The sequence below is a fragment of the Rhineura floridana genome, chromosome 14, assembly GCF_030035675.1.
Source record: "Rhineura floridana isolate rRhiFlo1 chromosome 14, rRhiFlo1.hap2, whole genome shotgun sequence".
Taxonomy (NCBI): Eukaryota; Metazoa; Chordata; class Lepidosauria; order Squamata; family Rhineuridae; genus Rhineura; species Rhineura floridana.
The window spans coordinates 15,996,804-16,019,002 of NC_084493.1; the positions used below are offsets into that span (position 1 = coordinate 15,996,804).

Sequence of the window (22,199 nt, forward strand, 5' to 3'; positions counted from 1 at the left end):
AGTGTGGAGAAAGAGGGAGTGGGAGTTCTGATGAATAATAAGTCAAGTACAAAACAGGAATAGATGAAACCATACGCTTGTGAAACATTCTAAAACTAATCTTGTTATTTCTGATATTTAATAAATACTTATTTGGTTTACCAAAGGCCTGATCCTTGGCTGGGGGATATACATACCAGAAGGGAGGGCAAGGTAATTACCAAGGCTGAACAGAAACAGTATCTAATGGTGGCAGCGGTGAAGGGAGGAATAATAACAATTCAAGTATCCAGAGCAACCCAGAGTTTTATGTGTTATCTATAAAGATACAAGGGAGTTGGGAACAGCATAAGCACGCAGTCACAAAAGTAACCAGCTAGAGAGAGACTCAGGCAGAGTCTCTGGGAGTATTGGTTATAGGACGTGACTGGTGGTGCTGCCTAGCAGGGGGATCTAGTGAGATCTGTGCTAGAGTGGAGTGAGAAACCATATAAAGGACGGTCCGGACTGGTGGTATCCCTGGTGGTGCCTAGTGAAAGGCAGTAGCCACAAGCAGGTGGGAACCTGACAGGGAGAACCAGGGAAGGACGTCACATGTGGTGGCTGTAGCGGTGGGATACGAACCATAAAGAGTCCCTAAAAATATATGTGGTGACCAGACAACAACTTGGCAAAGCAACAGAAACCATTTTAACAGAGGCCAAAGAAAACAGGGTGGAACCTGTTATCGGGCCTAAGGTCGCCATAGCAACGCCTGGCAGGCCTGCTAAAAGAGAGAAACTGTATTGAATGGTCTCTAGTGAAGAGGCAGAGCAGTTCAGGGAAGAGCTGGATAAGGATGCAAATGTGAAGCAAATGAAGGACCAAGCCCTTGCACAAAAGATTCCCTTTACTGACAATCTGAGGAATCAAATTGTGTGTGAGAATGGGATTTTATATAGACTGTGGATGCCTGCTGAGAGAGAGAATGAATGTGAACCAGTGAAACAATTGATGGTACCTAGCAGATACAGAGCCAGATTGCTAGAGGTAGCCCATGATGTCCCATGTGCAGGGCATCTTGGAATAAAGAAGACCAAGAAAAGATTGGCTGCACACTATTATTGGCCAAATATTTCTAAAGACGTAAAACAATATTGTTTATCTTGTGACATATGCCAAAAGGTGGGGAAAAGTGGAGTAAAGACAAAAGCACAATTGAAGTCCCTTCCTATAATAGGACAACCGTTTTATAGAGTGGGAATAGATTTGGTGGGCCCTTTTTCCAAACCCACAAGGCATGGCAAGAAATATCTATTGGTGGTGGTGGATTTTGCCACCAGATACCCAGACGCTGAAGCACTAAGATCCGTGGAAGCCCCTGTAGTGGCAGAGGCTTTATTAAAAATCTTTATGAGGCTGGGTTTCCCTCATGAAGTGTTGACGGATCAAGGCAGTGTATTCATGGGAGAAGTGATGTAATGTACGTGGAAGTGTTGTGGTCTAAAACATTTAAAGACAACTACTTACCATCCAGCAACTAATGGGTTAACTGAGAGATTCAATGGGGTTCTGAAGGGCATGATAAGAAGTTATGTTCAAGATCACCCACAAGACTGGGATGAACGTTTGGGGTGCTTCTTATTTGCATACAGAGAAGTCCCTCAGGAGTCAACAGGCTTCTCACCCTTTGAACTGATGTTTGCTAGAAAAGTGAAGCAAGCCTTGTGCCAAGGGCCTGTATTAATAGCACCAGATTACGAGCAACCATTCATTGTGGCTACGGATGCGTCGGACCTAGCGCTGGGAGTCGTCTTGCTACAAGAGAGAGGAGACACCAGACATCCAGTGGCGTATCTTAGTCGCAAGCTGACATCGAGGGAGAAGAATTATTCGTCAGTCCAAAAGGAGTGCCTAGCGGTCGTGTGGGGACTGAGCAAGTTGCGCCCATACATGTGGGGACGAAGATTTACAGTGACGACGGATCATCGAGCATTGTTATGGTTACAGACTATGAAAAATCATAACACTATGCTGCAGAAGTGGTCCTGGGCTCTACAAGATTACCAGGTGGACTTCAAGTTCATAAAAGGCAAGGACAATGTATTAGCCGATGGACTTTCAAGGCAGGTGGCCGGGACTGCAGTGACGTGACCCAGACGTGGGTGCAAAAAAGACATTTTCCCCAAAGAGACTTGTTTTTTATTGTTAACGCGTCGTATGAATCCTAGAGCAGGAATAATACTTTGCTGTTATTTTAAGGGGGGGGGAAATGTGATGTTCCTGCTTGTAGGGTAAATATGGTAAGTGCTGTTTATAATAGAAGACATATGGTAAGTGGCGTGAAAGAGGAGGGGGGAGTACATGAGCAGTAGAATGCTGGATGATTGGCTGAGCGTTTGAGTGGCTGGGAGTATAAATGGAAGAATGACAGTTGAATCTGGGTGGATGTTAGTAGGGTGGAGAAGAAGGTGTTTGGTGGTGTGGATGTTAGTAGGGTGGAGAAGAAGGTGTTTGGTGGATGGATGTTAGTAGGGTGGAGAAGAAGGTGTTTGGTGGTGGATGTTGGGAGTGTGGAGAAAGAGGTGTTTGAGGGTGGATGTTGGAGTGTGGAGAAATAGGTGTTTGAGGGTGAAGGTCAGGAGTGTGGAGAAAGAGGGAGTGGGAGTTCTGATGAATAATAAGTCAAGTACAAAACAGGAATAGATGAAACCATACGCTTGTGAAACATTCTAAAACTAATCTTGTTATTTCTGATATTTAATAAATACTTATTTGGTTTACCAAAGGCCTGATCCTTGGCTGGGGGATATACATACCAGAAGGGAGGGCAAGGTAATTACCAAGGCTGAACAGAAACAGTATCTAATGGTGGCAGCGGTGAAGGGAGGAATAATAACAATTCAAGTATCCAGAGCAACCCAGAGTTTTATGTGTTATCTATAAAGATACAAGGGAGTTGGGAACAGCATAAGCACGCAGTCACAAAAGTAACCAGCTAGAGAGAGACTCAGGCAGAGTCTCTGGGAGTATTGGTTATAGGACGTGACTGGTGGTGCTGCCTAGCAGGGGGATCTAGTGAGATCTGTGCTAGAGTGGAGTGAGAAACCATATAAAGGACGGTCCGGACTGGTGGTATCCCTGGTGGTGCCTAGTGAAAGGCAGTAGCCACAAGCAGGTGGGAACCTGACAGGGAGAACCAGGGAAGGACGTCACAATCCCCCTCCCCTGTTCTAATGGAATGGGCAGCAGAATAAGCAGGTGCCCACATTGAACAAGAATCTCTTATATATCTGTGTGCCTTATATCCCTGCCGAGGCCGACTGTAACAGCAGAGAACACAAGGAAAGCTCCCGTTGTCTCCCATTGCTGGCCTGCTGTGCTGCTGCTGCCGCCTGTGTAGGTCCACATTGGCCCACATCTGTGAGGCGGTTCAGGTCCTCATCATGAGGCAAGCCACCTGCTGTATACTTTATTCATTTTAGTACTTTCTTAATTGCAGCAGCAATTGCCAACCCTGAACTTTTACTATTATTTACCAGCATGTGGAGGAGCATTTGGATGATTTGCATCGGGCTCGAAAACGCCCTGGGGTCTCTCTGGTCTGGCAGTATACGAAAGGGGAGGTCCCCGGGATGAAGGGGAACATAATGAGTCCTATGGATTTTAGAGGAGCAGTGTTAGACAACCTTACATCCCTTGAATTCAAGAAAGGCTTAATAGTTGGATACTTCTGTATTTTTATAGGAATGTATAAGAATGTGCCCATTGTTCTTAAGGAAAAAACTAGAGGAAAACAACAACAAAAACAGGCTGGTTGGATAAATAAATAAGAATTAGTGAGTGTCCGGTGGCATCAGTGATGGCTGGTGCCCATTGGGACTGGTGGGGCAGAAGGCAGGGAGCCCAACAATAAGTGGAGCCAGAGCCAATCACAAGCAGGGTCAGCTAATCCTCGTTTTGTCCCCACCCTCCTCCCTGCTGAGTTCTACAAGGGGCTACACTGAGACTAAGGAGGAGGAAGCTGGCAGGCAGTGCCACTCCTGGACTGGTTGTAAGAAAGAAGGCAGGCAGATGGGGGCTGCCCAAGGTCGGTGGGGCAGTGCCCCATCTGTCCTTATGGACTATCCTCTACTATGTTTTGTTCAGCATTTCCAGCAACTGAAAGCACGTAGAAAGGGCATGACAGCCTTTCCCGGCTGTTCCCTGATACAGAGGTATACTGATTTTGAAGCTGGACATTTCCTTTAGCAACTGACTCTTGGTAAGTCTCTTCCCCTATGAATAGCTGCGTGCCCAAGATGTCATTGCAAGTGTCCAAGAATCCTGCATACGTTCTTTATAGGGCTATTCCCTGGCAAATCTTTGTCCTGGCCAGTCTACAGATGCTCCCTCCCAGCCCCCTAATGTGTAGATAAGATAGACCCAGCACATGACATTGCCTTGCCTTCTCAGGCAGCACTAATTTTCTTGTTGCTATGGCAGTGCAAAGATCACTCTTTTCCCCAAAAACCCATTGGGTGCATGTTTTCCCTTTGGGACTTGTGGCTCCATTTCAGCACATTGATGTGTAAGGGGTGGGTTGCAGCTTGTGCGTGCAGATGTGCAATGACAGGAAGGTGGTGCCCATATTTTGCAGAGCTGTTTTTTTTTCTTCCCAAGCCATGAGGCAGTTGGATAAAGGCATGAGGATCAATCCAAAGCAGGGTGACTTGAGAGGGGAGAGCACTGGGCAGTTTTACCAGCAATCTCGGCCTTATCAAAGCTCTGTGGTTCCCAAATGAAAAGCTTCCTGGGATCATAATAGACATCAGTATTTTTTTTAGGGAGATGACGGGTGTGATAGGATACATTAAGAGCGAGGCTCCTTGGTGTGGTGGAAGGGCCGTAGATCAGTCGTAGAGCATCTGCCTTGCATGTAGAAGCTCCCAGGTTCAATCCCTGACATCTTCAGGTAGGGCTAGGGGAGACCCTAGTCTGAAACCCTGGAGAGCCAATGCCAGTTAGTGTAGGCCATTACTGAGCTAAATGGACCAGTGGGTCTGGCTTCGTATAAGGTGGCTTTCTATGTTCCTAAGGATGCATGTTGGGTTTGGAGTTCAGGTCCCAACTCAAGCATGCAGCTTTTGGGGTGTATGGCTTTTAGTAAGTCGCTCTCTGCCAAAACTATCTCACAGTTGTTGCGAGGATAGCATGGGACACCCCAGCATATAGCTCTGTGGGGGACAGGCAAATGAAATAAGGAAAAGTGGGCCTATGCTGCTTAGCCTTCTTGCTGCTTAGTCTTTGAACAAAATCTTGTAACAGTTTCCTTTTGCTGAGGATGCTTTTGACTGCACCTGTAAGTGTAGCCCAATAGGCCTATACTCAAGGCATGGAAATTATCATTGTGTTCAATATAAGTCTTTTTAAAGCAGTGAGACGTATGTTCATATTATGAGGTTAGGGATGGAGTGCCACATCTGGAGTGCCACAGGTTCTCTATCCCACTCCTCTGCAGCCTCATTGATAAAAGGGGGTGGCAGGTATTTACCTGACAGCATAGTTGTGAAGTACTTGTATGTTAGAACTGCTTTACAAGTGTTATCCTTGAACTGATTCTGTCCCGATATTTGGGCTTAGTTGCAAAAAGGCCCACAGCATCCAGTGAGACTTAATTGAAGGTAGTATGCATAAGAGTGAAGTCTTATGCAGTAAAATGAATTGATCAAGTGTTCTTTTATTTTATTTATTTATTTTTAAAACTTATATACCGCCCGACTAGCAATAGCTCTCTGGGCGGTGAACATAGATACAATAAAATACAATATAATACAAAACATCAGTCTAAAATCAAATTTCACAGTCTAAAAACAGCAAAGGCTAAAATCAAATTACAAACATTACAATCATTAACAAAAAATTAAAATGCCTCGGAGTAGAGAAAGGTTTTAACCTGGCGCCGAAAGGATGATAGTGTCGGCGCCAGGCGAACCTCCTCGGGGAGACTATTCCATAGTTCGGGGGCCACCACTGAGAAGGCCCTTGATCTTGTCACTGCCCTCTGGGCCTCCCTATGAGTCGGTACCCGGAGGAGGGCCTTCGTAGCAGACCGTAGTGTACGAGCCGGTTCATAGCGGGAGAGGCGTTCCGACAGATATTGAGGTCCCGCGCCGTATAAGGCTTTATAGGTTAATACCAACACTTTGATTTTGGCCTGGAAGCGTATTGGAAGCCAGTGCAAGCGGGCCAAAACAGGTGTTATATGGTCAGACCGCTTCGTTCTTGTTAGCAGTCTGGCCGCCGCATTTTGCACCAGCTGTAGCTTCCAAACCGTCTTCAGAGGTAGCCCTACGTAGAGCGCATTACAGTAATCCAAACGTGAGGTTACCAGAGCATGTACTACTGATGTAAGATCCTCCTTACTCAGGTAGGGACGTAGCTGGGCTACCAATCTTATCTTAGAGCAGGGGTTCTTAACCTGTGGTCCATGGACCCCTAGAGGGTCCATTGATGGGCTTCAGGAGGTCTGTGAACCAGACGCTCTACCCCCCCCCAAAAAATCAATTTCCAATGCAATAAAATAAATTGTGTAAACAAAATTGTGTTTATGTGCATTTTTCTGGGGATGGGGTGCATAGCTTTCGTCAGATTCTCAAAGGTGTCTATGACCCAAAACAGTAAGCCAACTGCAACACCAGGAGTTGGGGATATTGTGCAATTTCTTTCTGTGCACGTGTTTCATCGGACTGTAAACTTAAGTAGTTTGATTTAATGTCTCTTCAGTCTAGGACAAGGAGCACTCCTGATGTGACTGGGTTTTTTTTTTCTAAAATGTATTTATGCCAAGTAAAAGTTCATTGCCAAGTGCCCAGGCTGCTGCCCTTTGTACTGCTGTCTGGAGAAAGGAATGGTTCATTTCCAAACTTAACGAAAGAGTTTCTACTTGGCTATAGCTTCTTTGCTTTTTTGCCTATATTTGTGGCAATAATGAATGGGGCACGAAGCAGAGCAAAAGATAAATTGAGGAAAGATGTATAAAGCCATGCAGAGACTGGACCTCTTAGGATTTGAGGGGCCAGGTTGTGCAGGGAATAAAGTCTGGGCCCTGTTGCTAAAATGCCCAGTGACTTACACTGGCAAAAGCTAGTCAGTGGTAACCTCTTTGGTTTGAGATGTAAAACAAAGCTCAGGGTGCGCAACAATTAAACCAGGGTTTGGGAAATCCATGACCCTCCAGATGTTGTTGTACTACAACTTCCACTGTCTCTTATAATCCCTCACAATCTGAAGATCATTGATGAAAGAATGTTTTTAACTGTTTTTAGAATGTTTTTAACAGTAATTGTGTTTCAGAATACTTTTAGAATGCTTTTCTTTTTTCTTGTTAACTTCTTTGTTGATATGCTTGCTGCCTTGGGCTCCTTCAGGAGGAAAGGTGGAATATCAATTAACCTTGGATCCCCAGATGATGTTGGACTACAGCGCTCATCATCCCCAGCTACCTTCGCCAGTGGTCAGGGATGATGGGAGTTGTAGTCCAGCCACCTGTTGGACCCAAGGTTGAAGAACTCTGCCCTAGAATACACCCACTACTTCTCACCCATGGCAAATTGCAGGAGTAGCTGTGGGCCCGCTGTCTTTGGTGAAAAATTCTCTGCCATCACTGATCTCATAGAGGAATCCCTGATAAACTTCCAAGAAACCTCAGCATTCCTTGCTATAACACATTGCCCTCCAGATGTTCTGAAGCACAATTCCCATCAGTCCCAGGCAAAATGGCCAATGATCCGGGTTGATGGGAGTTGTGGTCCAAACATCTGGAGGACATCAGATTGGGGAAGGCTGCCTTGATGCATTGTAGACAGTTTTCCTCATCTATGTAACATATGCATGTCTGTCAATTAAGCAATGCTGTAGACAGCAGTATGGTAATGGGCAGCACAAACCCAGCTATTTGCACATTAAAATCCTTGAGTGGAACAGTACTAATCTGGTTCACTTCACTTCCCATTGCAAAATATGAGTATTGACCTGTAGATTGCTGCAATGCTCTGTTAAAGGAGGAGAATATAAATCCAGTCATGGTCAGGCTGGAACATGGCTTCTGGGTGATTATATTGTTACGTAGAAATGAGTTAATACAGTCACAGAATCATAGAGCTGGAAGGTGATGGACTTCAGGAGCCATCTAGTTCAATTCCCTGCCCATGTGGGAAATCTCCTGTTACAGCAACTCTCATAGATGGCCATCCAGCCTCTCAATTTTGTAAAAAAATCTCTAATGAAGAAGAATCCACCATGTTCTGAGGGGCAGTCTGTTCCATTATAAAGCAGCTTGTACCAGCAGGAAACTCTTCCTAACGTGCAGTCAAATTCCCCTTATCATTTGAACCTTCTAGAGCAACAGAAAATAAATGTATGACACACCTTCAAATATGTGAAGGCAATCATTACCACCTTTTTAATTGTCTCTTGTCCAGATGAAATGAGCCCAAGGCCTTTCCTCCTAGGACTAGTCAAGGCTGGTTGGTTGCTGTTTCCTCAGTGAGAGCTAACGTGTCGGAGATAGTTGAGATTCTGCATGTGTTTGACTGAGATGGTCATCAGAACAGAGGTAGCCGATGTGGTGTCCTGTAGATGTTGCAGGACTCCCAACTCCCATCAATCCCAGCCAGGGTGGTCAATTGTGAGGGATGATGGGAGTGGGAGTCCAACAACATCTGGAGGGTACCAGGTTAGATACTGCTGCATTGCAGGTTTGGAAAGTAGCAATACCTTAAAAGTAGTGGGAGGGGGTGTGTCTGATGATTTTGCAGTTTGGAAGAGACAGACTCAGAAAAAGAGGTGCAGAGGGAGAGTCATGAGAAGGCTGCCATCTTTTTGGACCTGATTTTGGGTTGCAGATCTGCTGCCCGTAGGAGTACTTGCTGTCTGCTTCCACTTATGCTCTGCTGGTTATTTGTAAATAAAGCAAATACTACCAGTGCCATAACTCTCCAGTGCCCTTCAGTCCAAAGGAAACCAGACCTCAGATCACAATGCCCTTGGAACTTCTCACAACTAGGGAGTGCTCAATAACAGTAATATAATTCAGCTATTACTACTCCTGTGTATAAATTCATAGGCACCCTGCCACGCTTTGACATTTTACAAGGGGCTATTGAAATGCAATTTGAGCTTTGGACGCTTATGGAATATTGCAAAAAATAGTACATTAGTACTTTAAAAAAAACTGGAAAAGGAGAACTGGCAGTGGATCCCCTAAAAGCACATGAAAAATTGAAAAGATTTTAGGTGCTTTTTGAAGATCTGGACAGACTGGACTCTGAATTGAGGGAATGTGACTTGCCCCTTTGGATATGTGATTTGCCTTTTGCAGATTTGGTTTTGGAGTCATTTGAAGATTACAGTTGGGCAATATTTGAGACATTCGTCTAATTTTTATTTTTATCCAAGGGAGCTCTTTTGCCCAATTTCCACAGAAACTTGGCAGACCCTTGACCCACTTAGCTAGAAGGTGGGGCTTGCTAATGTTACCGTCTGGGGCAAGACTTGTCTCTGTCAGACTTGAGGCTGCACTGCCACTCGCTCTCCATTCCTGGCACCCTACTAAAGACAGCTTGATTTTACAGCTGGTGAGTACCTTTCCAATATAGTTATTATAAAATAACACCTTTTTATTGTCGTGATGCAGGTGTCTGCAGCTTATGGAGACTCCTTCATTGAGCTACTTTATGCAACACAGATAAAGGGTGCAATCCTATGCATGCTTTCCAGGGAGTAAGTCCCACTGAACTCAATGGAGCTTGCTTCTGAGTAGACATGTATAAGATTTTACTGTAAGAATGTAGGCTGCACATAACCATGTTGCATTTAACCTAATAAATTTGCAGTTTCCAAAGCAATGCGCAAACCAAAACAGCCATTGTTCAAAATCCTCACTTCTCCAAGTTTTGCAGTTCTCCTTTCAAGTAATGTGTTCAAAAATACCTATACTAGAGTGCAGTGCACATAACAAATTAGCAATGCATATTCATGAAAATAACATACATAAATGTATTGTAAGGAGAAATGGCTATGCAAGCATGTGTGTATTAGGCAAAATTGCACACAAATGTGTTTATTAGGAGAAATTTGCACGAAAATGCTGATGAATTTTCCTCAGGATTTTATTATTGTTGTTGTTGTTGTTGTTGTTGTTGTTGTCTTTATTTATACCCCGCCATCCTTCCAAAACTGGAACTCGCGGCGGCTTCCAGATAAAAAACCCACATATAATTAAAACATACAGAGTCCAGATTAAAATAAAATTAAACTAATTCCAATATTAAAACCATTCATACTTATAGCTAAAAGAGAATCAAATTTAAGTTTGGAAAAATGAGAAACCAAAATTGACAGATGTCTATTCCTAGTCCTGAGGGCCACTTTTGATTCTGTTAACAGGTAATAACTGTACTTTTAAATTTCTTGTTGCAAATGTAAATTGAGAGCCTGAAGAAAATAAATTGGGTTCCCCACAATATTTGAGGAATAATTTCACTTGCATTGAACATGCATACGGAAAGATACCAAAGACGGCTGTCTTCCTTACTGAATCCTAAAGCAGTTCTTCCTGTCCCTATTTGAGGTGCCAGCATTGCACAAAAGGGGGTGCAGGAAGCAGACAAGCTTAGACTCTTCTGAAGGCTTCCTAAGAAATCACATTGGGAGAATCCCTTCCCTTTCCCACTGTGGATTAATTCATTCTTTGCACTTTAGTTTACAGGCTGATGTATAATGATGGCAGCCAAAAGCAAGCAGGTAATGCAGAATGGATCCCCTAAGGTAAGTGTGTGGGTAGAAATTAAGGAGAAACCTGTTCTCTAAAGTGACTGCTAAGAGGTTTTATTAAAGCTCAGTATGTTTTGGAACACAGGTTCCTTCTTCAGGAGCAATCTTAAAAGTTTCAAATTATGGAGAATGACTGAAGCAAATTGCACAAATGTTGCTGCCTGTCTGACACCATGATGCAACTTCAGCTGAGAGAGTGGGACAATTGTTCTTCCTAAGCAGTGGTCCGTTAGACCACGGACCGTAAGTGGGGGGTCTGTTAGGGCCAATAGGGGGCTGCCCACTAACCTCAGTCTGGATTCCTCCAAGATCACCTGCCTTCTTACTTACAACCCTACCCGAGTGGCTCTGGCTGGCTCCTTCCTCCTCCTTTGTCTCAGTTTGCCTTTGTAGAATTCAGGAGGAAGGAGGACAAGGACAAATGTACAACTAGTTGGCTCTACTTGTCATTGTCTCCAGGATTCTCCAAAACTGGAGGCCTTCAAGAGGCAGCTGGACAGCCACCTGTTGGGTATGCTTTGATTTGGATTCCTGCATTGAGCAGGGGGTTGGACTAGATGGCCTGATAGGCCCCTTCCAACTCTATGATTCTAGCTTCACCTAATGTTGGTCTCATTGCCATCTGCCCTACCAGCCCGCACTGTACCTAAGCTGCCCCTTCAGGGACTGCTCATCTCAAACTTCTAATTTTATTTATTTATTATGACCCTGCCTTTCCTCCAAGGAGCTCCAGGCAACGTGTGTGGCTGCTTCACAACAACCCTGTAAGGTAGGACTGGCTGAGAATGTGTGGCTGGCCCAAAGTCACCCAGTGAGCTTTGCGGCTGAGTGGGGAATTGAACCTGGGCTCTCCCTAGTCTTAATCCCTTCCTTCCTTCCCAAACAGAGTAATAATGCATTGCAGAGGGTCTTGCACCTCCCAGTGGTCAATTCAGCATGCAGCAACCTCCAGAAGACATATTCTGTCACCAAACAAGCTCATCCTCTGATGGCATCAGTGTGCGGGGCCTATGAGCGAGGCCTCCAGAGTGCTAGTTCCCTAGCTGCATGGAGCATGAAGCCTGTGGTACAGAAGCTAGAACCTCAATGTAAGTATTGTCTGAGGGCCATACTAGACATCATGACAGGGACAGTGGCAATTGTTCAATTGAGGTCTGGCACCAGCACTCGGCATCTTCAGGCACCTGCTGGGACCACAGTACCCCAGAAGATCCACCCCAAGATATTTCACTTCCTGAGGCAAATGACAAGATGGCACCATCCCATGACATGTCCAAAAGCCAACTGAATTGGCAGTTGACTCTTACTTCCACACTTATGACAAGCTAGTGTCCTCACCTGTAACTCAAGGCAGCAAGTGCAGCTGTGTTCTCCAGGATTTTGCCATCACTTCTTCAGCATGTTTCTGCCCCTTCCCCCAGCATCCACCGCCTGAGGCATCTACTGGGAGGAAGGGCGGGATATAAATCAAATACATACATACATCACTTTGCCTAATGGTGGGACCTTGCCCCTGAAGGTACTGCCACTTTAATTTCCCACATTTTTAAAGATTTCCAGTTTAAAATTAAGGGCTCCATTCAGTTAAGTCCTACTCAGAGTAAACCCACTGAAATTAATGAATCTAAGTTAATAATGTCTATTAACTTCAATGGTCTGGGTAAGACTAGCATGGAATGCCACCCTAAAGATCCACCCTCACCCTGCTTTGTATGTGAACTGGGCAAACACATGATTAAACAAACATGGCTTCTCTGTCACATGTAAGTTTCTGATATGGCTTCAAGGATGTGGAGGGTAAACCACTGGGAACAAGGAAGTAGTAGTAGTAGTAGTAATTATTGTTGTAAAAATGTATTACAGGTCCTTCATCAGAGGTCCCAGGGCAGGTTACAACAATTTAAAAACACATCATTAAAACAATTAAAGCAGCCTAAAATCACATGGTCCCCTGTGTCCCTTCCCAGCTTTGTCTTTTCAGCTTTAAAATGCAAGTATAGGAATGTAAGAATTATACCCAGGCACCCCAGGTCTCTAAAGAAAGGCCTCCCAGTCACAGTTCTGCAGAGATGTTGGACAACGAATTTCATTTGGCAACTGTCCATTATATCTTCAAAGATAATTTGGTGGGGGAGTTCTAGTAAAGTGTGTACATGTGGACCGGCACTTGCTGAATCAGCCAGTCTGCACCCTGTTCCTCCCTACCTCGGCCTAGCACTGTGTTAATATCTGTATCCTCTTTGATTCAGTCGCAGCAGCCAATGCCCTTGCCTGTCGAGGTTTGGATCACTTGGAGCAGAAGATTCCTGCCCTCCACCAGCCAGTGGAGAAAGTAAGTTAGCATCATAAGAAACTGCATGGTTCAATCAGACCAAGAGTCTCGGAATGAAATGTAGAAAGTTGCCTTATACCAAGGCCACATTTACACCATTCATTTATTCCACTATTATTCTGCTTTAAACAGTCATGGCTTTCCCCCAAAGAATCCTGGGAAGGGTTGTGAAGGGTGCTAAGAGTTGTTAGGAGACCCCTATTCCCCTCACAGAAATATAATTCCCAAAGTGGTTTAACAATCAGTCCTTTCCTGAGAACTCTGAAAACTGTAGCTCTGTTAGGGGTTTCCTAACAGCACCCATCACAAACTACACTTAACAGGATTATTTGGGGGAAATCATGATTGTTTAAAGTGGAATAAATGTATGGTGTGGATGTGGTCCAAGTAGTGTCACTCTACCCCGGTATGGGGTAGTATTCAACACTAGTCCTACTCAGAGTATACCCATTGAAATTAATGGATGTGAATAACGTAGGTTTATTAATATCAGTGGGTTTACTCTGAGTAGAACTTAGTTGATTACCACCCATTGTCTACTGGCAATGTGGCCCACCCTGACTTAAACCCTCAGTTGCTGCCTTGAAGCTGCTAATGCAATGGCCTCTATATCTTCTTCTAATCTTCTGAACAGTTACACTCCTACTCAGTGCTAGGCCCTCTCTGCTGACCCTGCTGGGTAGCTTCTCCACCTGGCTTGGAATCATGACAGAATAGAGCATAAAATCTAAAGACCATCTCCATTCATACTGACTCTCTTGGGTGTTATCTTGGGTGTTAAGATCAGCAGAGGAGACCTTCTTAGTAGTTCTGAATCTGCCATGCTCAGAGAATTGGTGAATGGTGATCCGGGAGAGAGCTTTCTCTGTGGCAACCCCTAAACTATGGAACTCCCTCTCCGCAGAGGTGCATCCAGAACCTTGACTATATAGTTTTTGTTGCATGAACCTCTTTACCCTGGCCATTGACAGTTAAGATACTTTGTTTTGTGGGACCCACCTCTTTTGTTTAATCTATACCAGTGGTTCCCAAACTTGTTTTCCCATGGACTGCTTGAAAATTGCCGATGGCCTTGCCAGACCACTGAGTGATTTTTCAGCCTGTTGTCGCAATTGCAATGCACTGTGTTAGATGGTGTTTTTTAAATTGTATTTTTATTGTGTCTTTTATTTTTTACTATATATTGTATTTCATTGTATTACAATTTGCATTCCATAGAATTTAAACTGTAATACAATAAAATACAATATAAGAAAGAAAAGAAGCAAAAAATACAATTAAAAATCAATATGAATATTAAATGTGGACATGCCGTGGATCACCTGACTGAAGCTCACAGACCACTGAATCCCCAATCTACTGTTCTGATTTGGTTATTATAACAGTATTGTTATTATTATTGTAATTGTTTTATTATTATAATAATAATATTATAATTGTTATTATAATTGTAATTGTTTTACCTGTTTTTATATTTGATATTGTAATCTGCCCTGGGACCTTACGATGAAGAGCAGGTAAGAAATCTTATAAATAAAATAAAGACCTTGATCTCCTCTTCTAGGTTACATCTGATCTAAAGGACTCCATTTTAACTCACTGCCAAAGTGCTGTGCGCTCTGTTAGGGACACCTTGGACAGAGTCTTGGGTCTGGTTGCCAAAAGCTATGAGCAGCCCAAGAGTAGCATGAGGAACACAGGAGAGTATGCCGGGACCAGCAGAGTGAGCCAATTGGCTGAAGCAGGAGTAGATGCAGCCATTGGCAAGCTGGAGAAGCTGGTAGACTTCTTCTTACCCAAAGGTGAGCGTGAGTAAGGTTGGCTAGTACCACTGCCTGGTTTTGTCTCTGGGTCATGGATATGCCAAAAGACAGCAAAGCAGCCCTGGTCTTGCAAAGATAGGGCTAGTGTATCTATTTCAGTTTCTTATTTGTTTCAGTCTTAAATACAGTTCTCCACATTTCCACTGCAGGTGGTGTTTTTCTTTAAAACAAGCCCTTATGAAAATTCATCAGCATTTTAGTTTGAGTTTCTCCTAATAAACACATTTTTCTATGCAATTTTGTCCAACATACACATGCTTGCAAAGCCATGTCTGTATGTTATTTTCAGTAATATAGGCATTTTTATGCACACTCTACCTTAGCATATGTGTTTTAGTCCTTGGGTGAAGAACAGCATTGCAAAATGCAGAAAAGACCTCGAAGGAGGGCTGTGTTTCAGTTTGCATATTGTTTAGGAAAGTGTGAGTTAGATAGGTTCATCTTTGAGTGTTAACTGAATCGAGTTTCTCCCCCATACCTACTGGGAGCCTTTGCATAGTTCACTGCAAGCAGTGCTGGTTTTGGGAAACGTCCCTCCCAAGTGTCCCCACATCCTCCTCCTTTTCACCACTGTTGCTTGCTTGCTAGTCTCTGCTTAGGCATCCAATCTGCTCCACCTCCCAGACAGACAGAAAGAGGAGAGGACAGTACAAGGCATGTAGAGGTCTGCAATGTAGATCAGCAAGCTGGCTTGCTTGGAGAGGGCAGGTAAACAGGGAACAACTCCAGGGAAGAAGAGCAAGGATCAGGGTCAGAAAGCTCCAGGGACGGAGCTGCTTTATACAGAGTCAGATTGACCTCTGGTGCCATCCCAGACCAAAGGAGAGTGAACATAAGAATAATCAGAATATGTACATTTGCCCATAACTGTCTGCATAAGTATACTCTCTGAGCAAAGAGAGTGTGCTTTTGAGGAGCAAGGAGATCTTGGATTGCTGTTTATCTGCAGAGCTCAGAACAGGAAGAGATTCACCCCCCATATGAGCAGCCATTTTTATAAGGCCAGCACTTTGACTAGCTGAGCATATGTCACCAGCAAAGGACAGTTATAAGTAAATCCATAGCAAAGGATGCTTAACCATATCTCAGCATTAAAAACGTATAGCAGTTTATACCAGTTAATGGCTCTCCCCCGCCCGCCCCTGCCGCCAAAGAATCCTGGGCATTGTACTTGGGTGATAGTGCTAAGAATTAGAAAACCCTTGCATCATTCACACATTCAGCACTACATTGGCCAAGGTACGCTGTGGAATGGAAATAACCGTTCAGCCAGTTTGTCTGTGATGTTGATAAGCAGTTTTTGCATCAGATGCAGTCTGTACTAGGAAGGGGCACAGCTTACATCATATTCTATGATCTGTTACTGTTTGTGCTTGTTTTTTCCCCATTCACAATGTTGAAAATGTTGCACCTCATTAAAGAGAGATATTTTTTTAAAAAATGCATTTTTTTCACAGTGCGTTGTCTTCTTGGCTATTTTTCTGTCATTGTAATCAGAACATTTCTTATATATATTTAGGGTTCAGTTTGTGGGGTGCATGTGCACCCCATTCACTTAGGTACCCTGTCAATTTCATCCGCTAATTTCTTCTAGCAGAAGTTAAAGCCAGTGGTTTACTGATTCCAGAAATGGAGCATTTCAGGGTTCTCTGAACATAGCAGCTACCTTATACTTAGTCAGACCACTGGTCCATTTGGCTGGGTACTGTCAACATACACTGCCTGGTAGGGGCTTTCCAGAGTTTCAGGCAGGGGACATCCCCAGCACTACCTGGAGATGCCAAGGATTGAACCTGGAACTATCTGCATGTAAAGCAGATGCTCAACTACTGAGCTATGGCTCTTCCTGACTGTATTGGTTGTATGGGTGTATTGCCCAAGGATCTGAAAGTCAATGTCACCACAAGGTGGCACTACATACGCTTCTGTTTCCAGTTCTTGGGGTACCTCACGGGACTCTTTGGATTCAACCACAATGAATTAAATTCTGTGTAACACAGACACATATTGTAATTGCTCACTAGAGATGGAAAGTTCTGTCCGTTTCAGTTCTTAGTTTCTCATTTTTCTAACCTTAAATTCAGTTCTCCACATTTCTGCAGCAATTTGCGGATCTTTTTTTTTAAAATCCCCATGAAAATTCTCCAGCGTTTTAGTGTGAATTTCTCCTAATAAAGACATTTTCGTAGGCAACTCTGACTAATGTACACATTTTTGCAAGCAAATTCTTGCAAAAGAAATAATGCGTTTAGAATGCGTTTTTGTAAGTTTTTGTTCATATATTAATTTTCATGCACACTTTCCCCTAACATATGCATTTTGTAAACATTGGTTGGTGAGCTGCATTGCACAATTTGAATAATGTGAATTTCTCGTTTCTCATACTGTTTCGGAAAGTGTGAGTTACATAGATTTGGCTTGAAATGTGAACTGAATCGAATTTGCCACCCATCCCTATTGCTAACACATCCCATCTGAAACTCATAATCATTTTAAAAAAATGGGTAAAAGAGCCATTCAAATAGTATGCTATTTAAAAGATAATTGAAATGGAAGGAGGATAATTTTACATATATTTATACTGATTGAGCTAAAAAGATAGCCTGGGTCTGGTTGTCACCAGCTGCCTGGTCCATGTATTGGTAGAGATGCTGTGATGTCACAGAAAGTGTGGGGACATTTAAATTGTTTGCCTAAAAGATAGGGCTGCTCTTGTCCATTGATTTCATGTTTATTCTTATCTTCCCCCTCTTTCCCCCCACTAGTTAATGAGCCTCCAGGGAGATGTGAGTCACTGGAGAGATGTCCCACCAGCACCTTTGGGAGGATAAGATCCTTAGCTGCTACTGCTTTCCAGCGTGCCTATAAACAGACCACCCAAACCATCCAGCATACAAGAGACAAAGGGCAAGAACTGGTCACGTGGGCCCCAGGTCTGGTAAGTGTGAGAGGCATGGAGGGCCACATTCGGGTCCTTGGGCCTGAGGTTCTCCACCCCTGTTCCAACCATCACACTACAATATTGGCTTACATGGACAAATAATTTGACTTGAGACATTATGCTACATCCCTAGCTAAGCCAATTCTGAACTGTGTTCCCAACTTAGCTTAGGAACGCACAATAGCTTCCTGAGTTTCCTTTTAGTTTGGGGACAGGGGTTCTGATCTCCAGTAACGACTTTGGGCACTCAGTTCACAAGTGAAGATGAAAAGGCTGGTTTATTTTTAACTGGCTCTTTATTGATTTGTGGCTTTGATCAACATGCTTTCTAAAGCCATGAACTCTCTCAGGGAGCATGGGTTTTAAACAGGAGGAAGAAGATGCTCACACACACACCCCAGCGCCTCCTTTCCAGCATTCTGCTGCATTTGTGCCTGGGAACCATCGCTAGGATCACATAGCCACTTCCTTTTCCTGTCATAGACATCTCTAGGGAGTGGTCCTGGCTCCTGCTCAGATCAGGAGGGAAGTCTTGGGTGCTTTGCTTGGCTCTGATACTTAATTTCTACTTTCCAAGTTTAGGTTTCAGGCAGGGCACCTTCTCAGCCCTAGCTGGGGATGCCGGAGCTTGTACCTGGGACCACCTGCATGTTAATCAGGTGCTCTACTGCTGAACTACAGCCCTTCCTTATTAGGTTATAAGGGTGAATTGGTTCTCTTTAGATGGCTTTTGCATGCTCAGCTTCTGGTAGAAAAAACTAACTGAGCACTTTTAAGAATGTTTTTCCTTTTGAGAGCTGGCGTTGTGTAGCAGAGTGCTTGGACTAGCACTGAGGAGAAGGGAAAGCCAGGTTCAAGTTGGTGGCACACTGTCATGATGCTCAGTGGGTGCCCTTGGGCCATTTGCTATCTCTTAGACTAACCTACCTCACAGGGTGGTGGTGGTTGTTCTTGTTAAGTACATTGTCTGCCCTTCACCAGAAGGCCCCAGGGCAGGTCACAACAATATGAAATACAATATTAAAAACAAATTAGGGATATCGGAGCATTCCAACGGAAAAGGAAGCAGAAACTGCTGCAGTTCCTATGTATCTCTGTGGTCAGGAATGGAACTCAGTCAAGCAAATATGATTAGTATTTGCTCACATTGTTGTTTTTAAATCTGCAAATCATATAATTATTTATAGGGTTTTCCTGTCCATTGACGAGAACATAAGTTATAGACGTTATGTAATTATGTTACATTAATAGTTATGTAACTTACATAGTTTATGTTAAATAGCAGACAGTGAGAGGAATAACATTGTATTTGGAGGAAACCAAACTGCAGCGGAACAGAAGCAGCGCTGATTGTGACAAAGACAGATCGGAATAGAAATTGCTGCATTCTTACATCCCTACATACAGTTAATGTGAAGTTAAACTAGGGTGACCATGTGTCCTATCTCTGTATGGAGGGATGGCTATTTGAGGGAGTCCTCTGTTTGAAGGGCTGTCCAGGCCAAGTCAGGCTAAAAGATAAAGAACCCTAAGAAGGGAGAGTAGGAGGGGCCTTGAAGTTGTTCATCAAGAGTGGGCAGCACCTGCACAGCAGACTGAGCAGGCACACAGATCACCTGGCCACAGTCTTCCCTGTTATGGTGAGGTGTATTGTATTTCTGTTGAAGTTAATTATACATTTGTATCTTTGCATAGCATATGCAAATGTCATGCAAATGTGTGTCCTCTTTTGCCCTCATTTTTGGTTATTTTTTTTCTGTTTTGGCAATCCGATCATCAACCGTCCACCCAAATATAATCAATAGTTACCTGTTTGCCCAGCTAGTTCAGTGTTATCTATTGGGCTTGCAGTGGCTCTCCAGGGCTTAAGGTATTTCCCATTGCCTGTTGTCTGATTTTTTAAACTGAAGATCAAAATAATTGAACCTGGAAACTTCCTCGTGTGAAGGAATGTGCTCAGCCACTCACCTAGTGATCCACTGAGTGGGACCACTGATCCTTTGTTATTTGTACTTTGGTCTCCAAAGTGACCAGATAGTCTTTTCTCACCCACACCCAATGTCATTTGATCAGCGTGCCTTCTTCGGGTCTGGATATAGAATGCGTGGACTCTTCACCATCTTCTTCTGTGCAGGTTGGTTTGGTTGGACAAAGCACAAGAAAGGTCCTGAGGATCCTCTTTGGTGTCCAGAGCCCAGAAACCAGCTGGCTAAACAAGAAGGGTCAGAAGGTGCCAGAGAACAAGAGAGAAACAAAGAAAGATGACAAAACAGGCAAGGTACTGATTTTGGAAAGGGTATTCTTGAACTTTTTAATATTTTAATATTTTAGCTTTTTAGCATTTTTAGTATGTTAGCATTCTAGCATTTCTGCATTTTAGTATTTAATACGCATTTAATATGTGTTTAATTATGTCTTAACTTTTGTATAATTAACTTTTTAATTGATGATATGTGGTTTTTAATTGTATGTTTTTTGTCTGTTGTAAACCGCCCAGAGAGCTTCGGCTATGGGGCGGTATATAAATTTAATAAATAAATAAATAAAACTTGGGGGAGGGAGAAATGGCAAAGCACATACTTTGCTGGCAGAAGGTCCTGCGTTCAATCCCTGCCAACTCCAGGTAGGACTATAGGAAAGACCTCTGTCTTGACGCTCTGACCAGCAGTGGCTCTCCAGAATTTCAGACAGGGGTCTCTCTCAGCCTGACCTGGAGATGCTGGGGATTTGAACCTAGGACCTTTTGCATACAAAGCAGATGGTCTGCCACTGAGCTATGGCGTTTTGACTGGATGCTGTGCAAGCTTGGCCCTCGGTTTGATCCACCATGGATGCTCTTAAGTTATGTTCTAAACTATGTTATCAGTTTCTTGAACAGTATACAGGTTGACTAGGCAGCAAGCAAGCCGGTATAGGAATACAGGAAGCTGCTTTGTACCAAGCCAGGGCAAAACTACTTTTTACGTTAATCATCTGATTTATCAAGTGCAAGAATCTTCTTTCACAAAAAGCTGAGATGGGGTGGGGAGGCGGTCCAGGTTGGGACACTGGCATGGGCATGTTAGGGGTCTTTAACTTTGCTCCCCATCTGTGGGTTATGCAGATAACAGAGATGCAGACCCCAATCTATATTGGGACCACAGTGGAGGAGTCAACAAGATAAAGCTGCTCTATCTTCCATGCCAGGGGCCTGATTTAGATTCTCCACCACCTCTGAGCTGGCTGTTTGTGAAAGAAAAGTCCTGCAGTTAAGGACAAACCGTGTGGTTAATGTAATGTGTAGTTTGGCCCTCAAACCATCAAGTATTACTCATTATTGTCTACAGTGACTGGCAGCCACTCTCCATGGTTTCAGGCAGGAACTTTCTGCATGGAAAGCATGTGCTCTACCACTGAACTATGGCTTTTCCTATAATGTTCTAGTCCACAGCAATGTTTAGTCCCCAAAAGCAACATCAGCCCTGAAGAACCCAAAGTTACAAAAAAAGAAACCAATACATCCTCCCACATACACATACACCACACACACAATTGGTCAAATTCTTTGTTCACCACTGTTGTTGTTATGTGCCTCCCAGTCGACTACAACTTATGGCGACCCTACAAATCAGTGACCTCCAAGAGCATGTCATGAACCACCCTGTTCAGATCGTGTAAGTTCAGGTCTGTGGCTTCCTTTATGGAATCAATCCATCTCTTGTTTGGCCTTCCTCTTTTTCTACTCCCTTCTGTTTTCCCCAGTCTTTTCTAGTGAATCAGGTCTTCTCATTATGTGTCCAAAGCAGGATAACCTCAGTTTCATCATTTTAGCTTCTAGTGACAGTTCTGGTTTAATTTGTTCTAACACCCAATTAACACCACTACTGTATCAAAAAAAAACCCCACCTCAGAGGCAGAAAAACAGGCTTATTTTTATGCAAGAGAACAGTAGATTTCCTGACTTTTCTCGGTCTCATCTTTGCAGAGAAAACCAAAACTGTGGACATATCAGGAGTGGGAACCTTTGGCCCTCCAGATGTTGCAGAACTGCAACTCCCATCAGCCCTAGCAAGCATGGCCAATGGCAAGTGATGATGGGAGTTGTAGTTCAGCAACATCTGGAGGGCCAAAGGTTGCCCACACCTGAGTTATATGATATCCACTGGAGTCCTATTCTGTATCGGATAGGGATGGAAAGATCTGTCAGTTTCAGTTGTCTCCGTTTCTCATTTTTCCAGTACTAAACTCAGCTCTCCACTGTTCTGCAGTGATTTTCATAAGAAGACAAATCCTCATAAAAATTCTCCAGCATTCTAGTGTGAATTTCTCCTAATTTTTGTAGGCAGTTTTG

At 43.6% G+C, this 22,199-nt stretch overlaps 1 protein-coding gene across 5 annotated transcripts in view; it reads left to right on the plus strand.

The window, feature by feature from the left end:
• The window catches only part of PEX11A (peroxisomal biogenesis factor 11 alpha), a 43,042-nt gene that overhangs the window by 14,843 nt on the left and 6,000 nt on the right, over positions 1 to 22,199 (plus strand). For 3 of the 5 annotated variants that reach the window (XM_061595414.1, XM_061595418.1, XM_061595419.1), the window contains exons 2-9: positions 9,397 to 9,575; positions 10,702 to 10,767; positions 11,498 to 11,542; positions 11,660 to 11,861; positions 13,023 to 13,105; positions 14,670 to 14,907; positions 17,694 to 17,866; positions 20,004 to 20,147. In XM_061595414.1, the coding sequence (XP_061451398.1) occupies positions 10,720 to 10,767; positions 11,498 to 11,542; positions 11,660 to 11,861; positions 13,023 to 13,105; positions 14,670 to 14,907; positions 17,694 to 17,866; positions 20,004 to 20,147 (933 nt within the window). In that variant the 5' untranslated portion in view covers positions 9,397 to 9,575; positions 10,702 to 10,719. The remainder of the gene's footprint in view (positions 1 to 9,396; positions 9,576 to 10,701; positions 10,768 to 11,497; positions 11,543 to 11,659; positions 11,862 to 13,022; positions 13,106 to 14,669; positions 14,908 to 17,693; positions 17,867 to 20,003; positions 20,148 to 22,199) is intronic. The other 2 variants (XM_061595415.1, XM_061595417.1) reach the window with 1 other exon arrangement.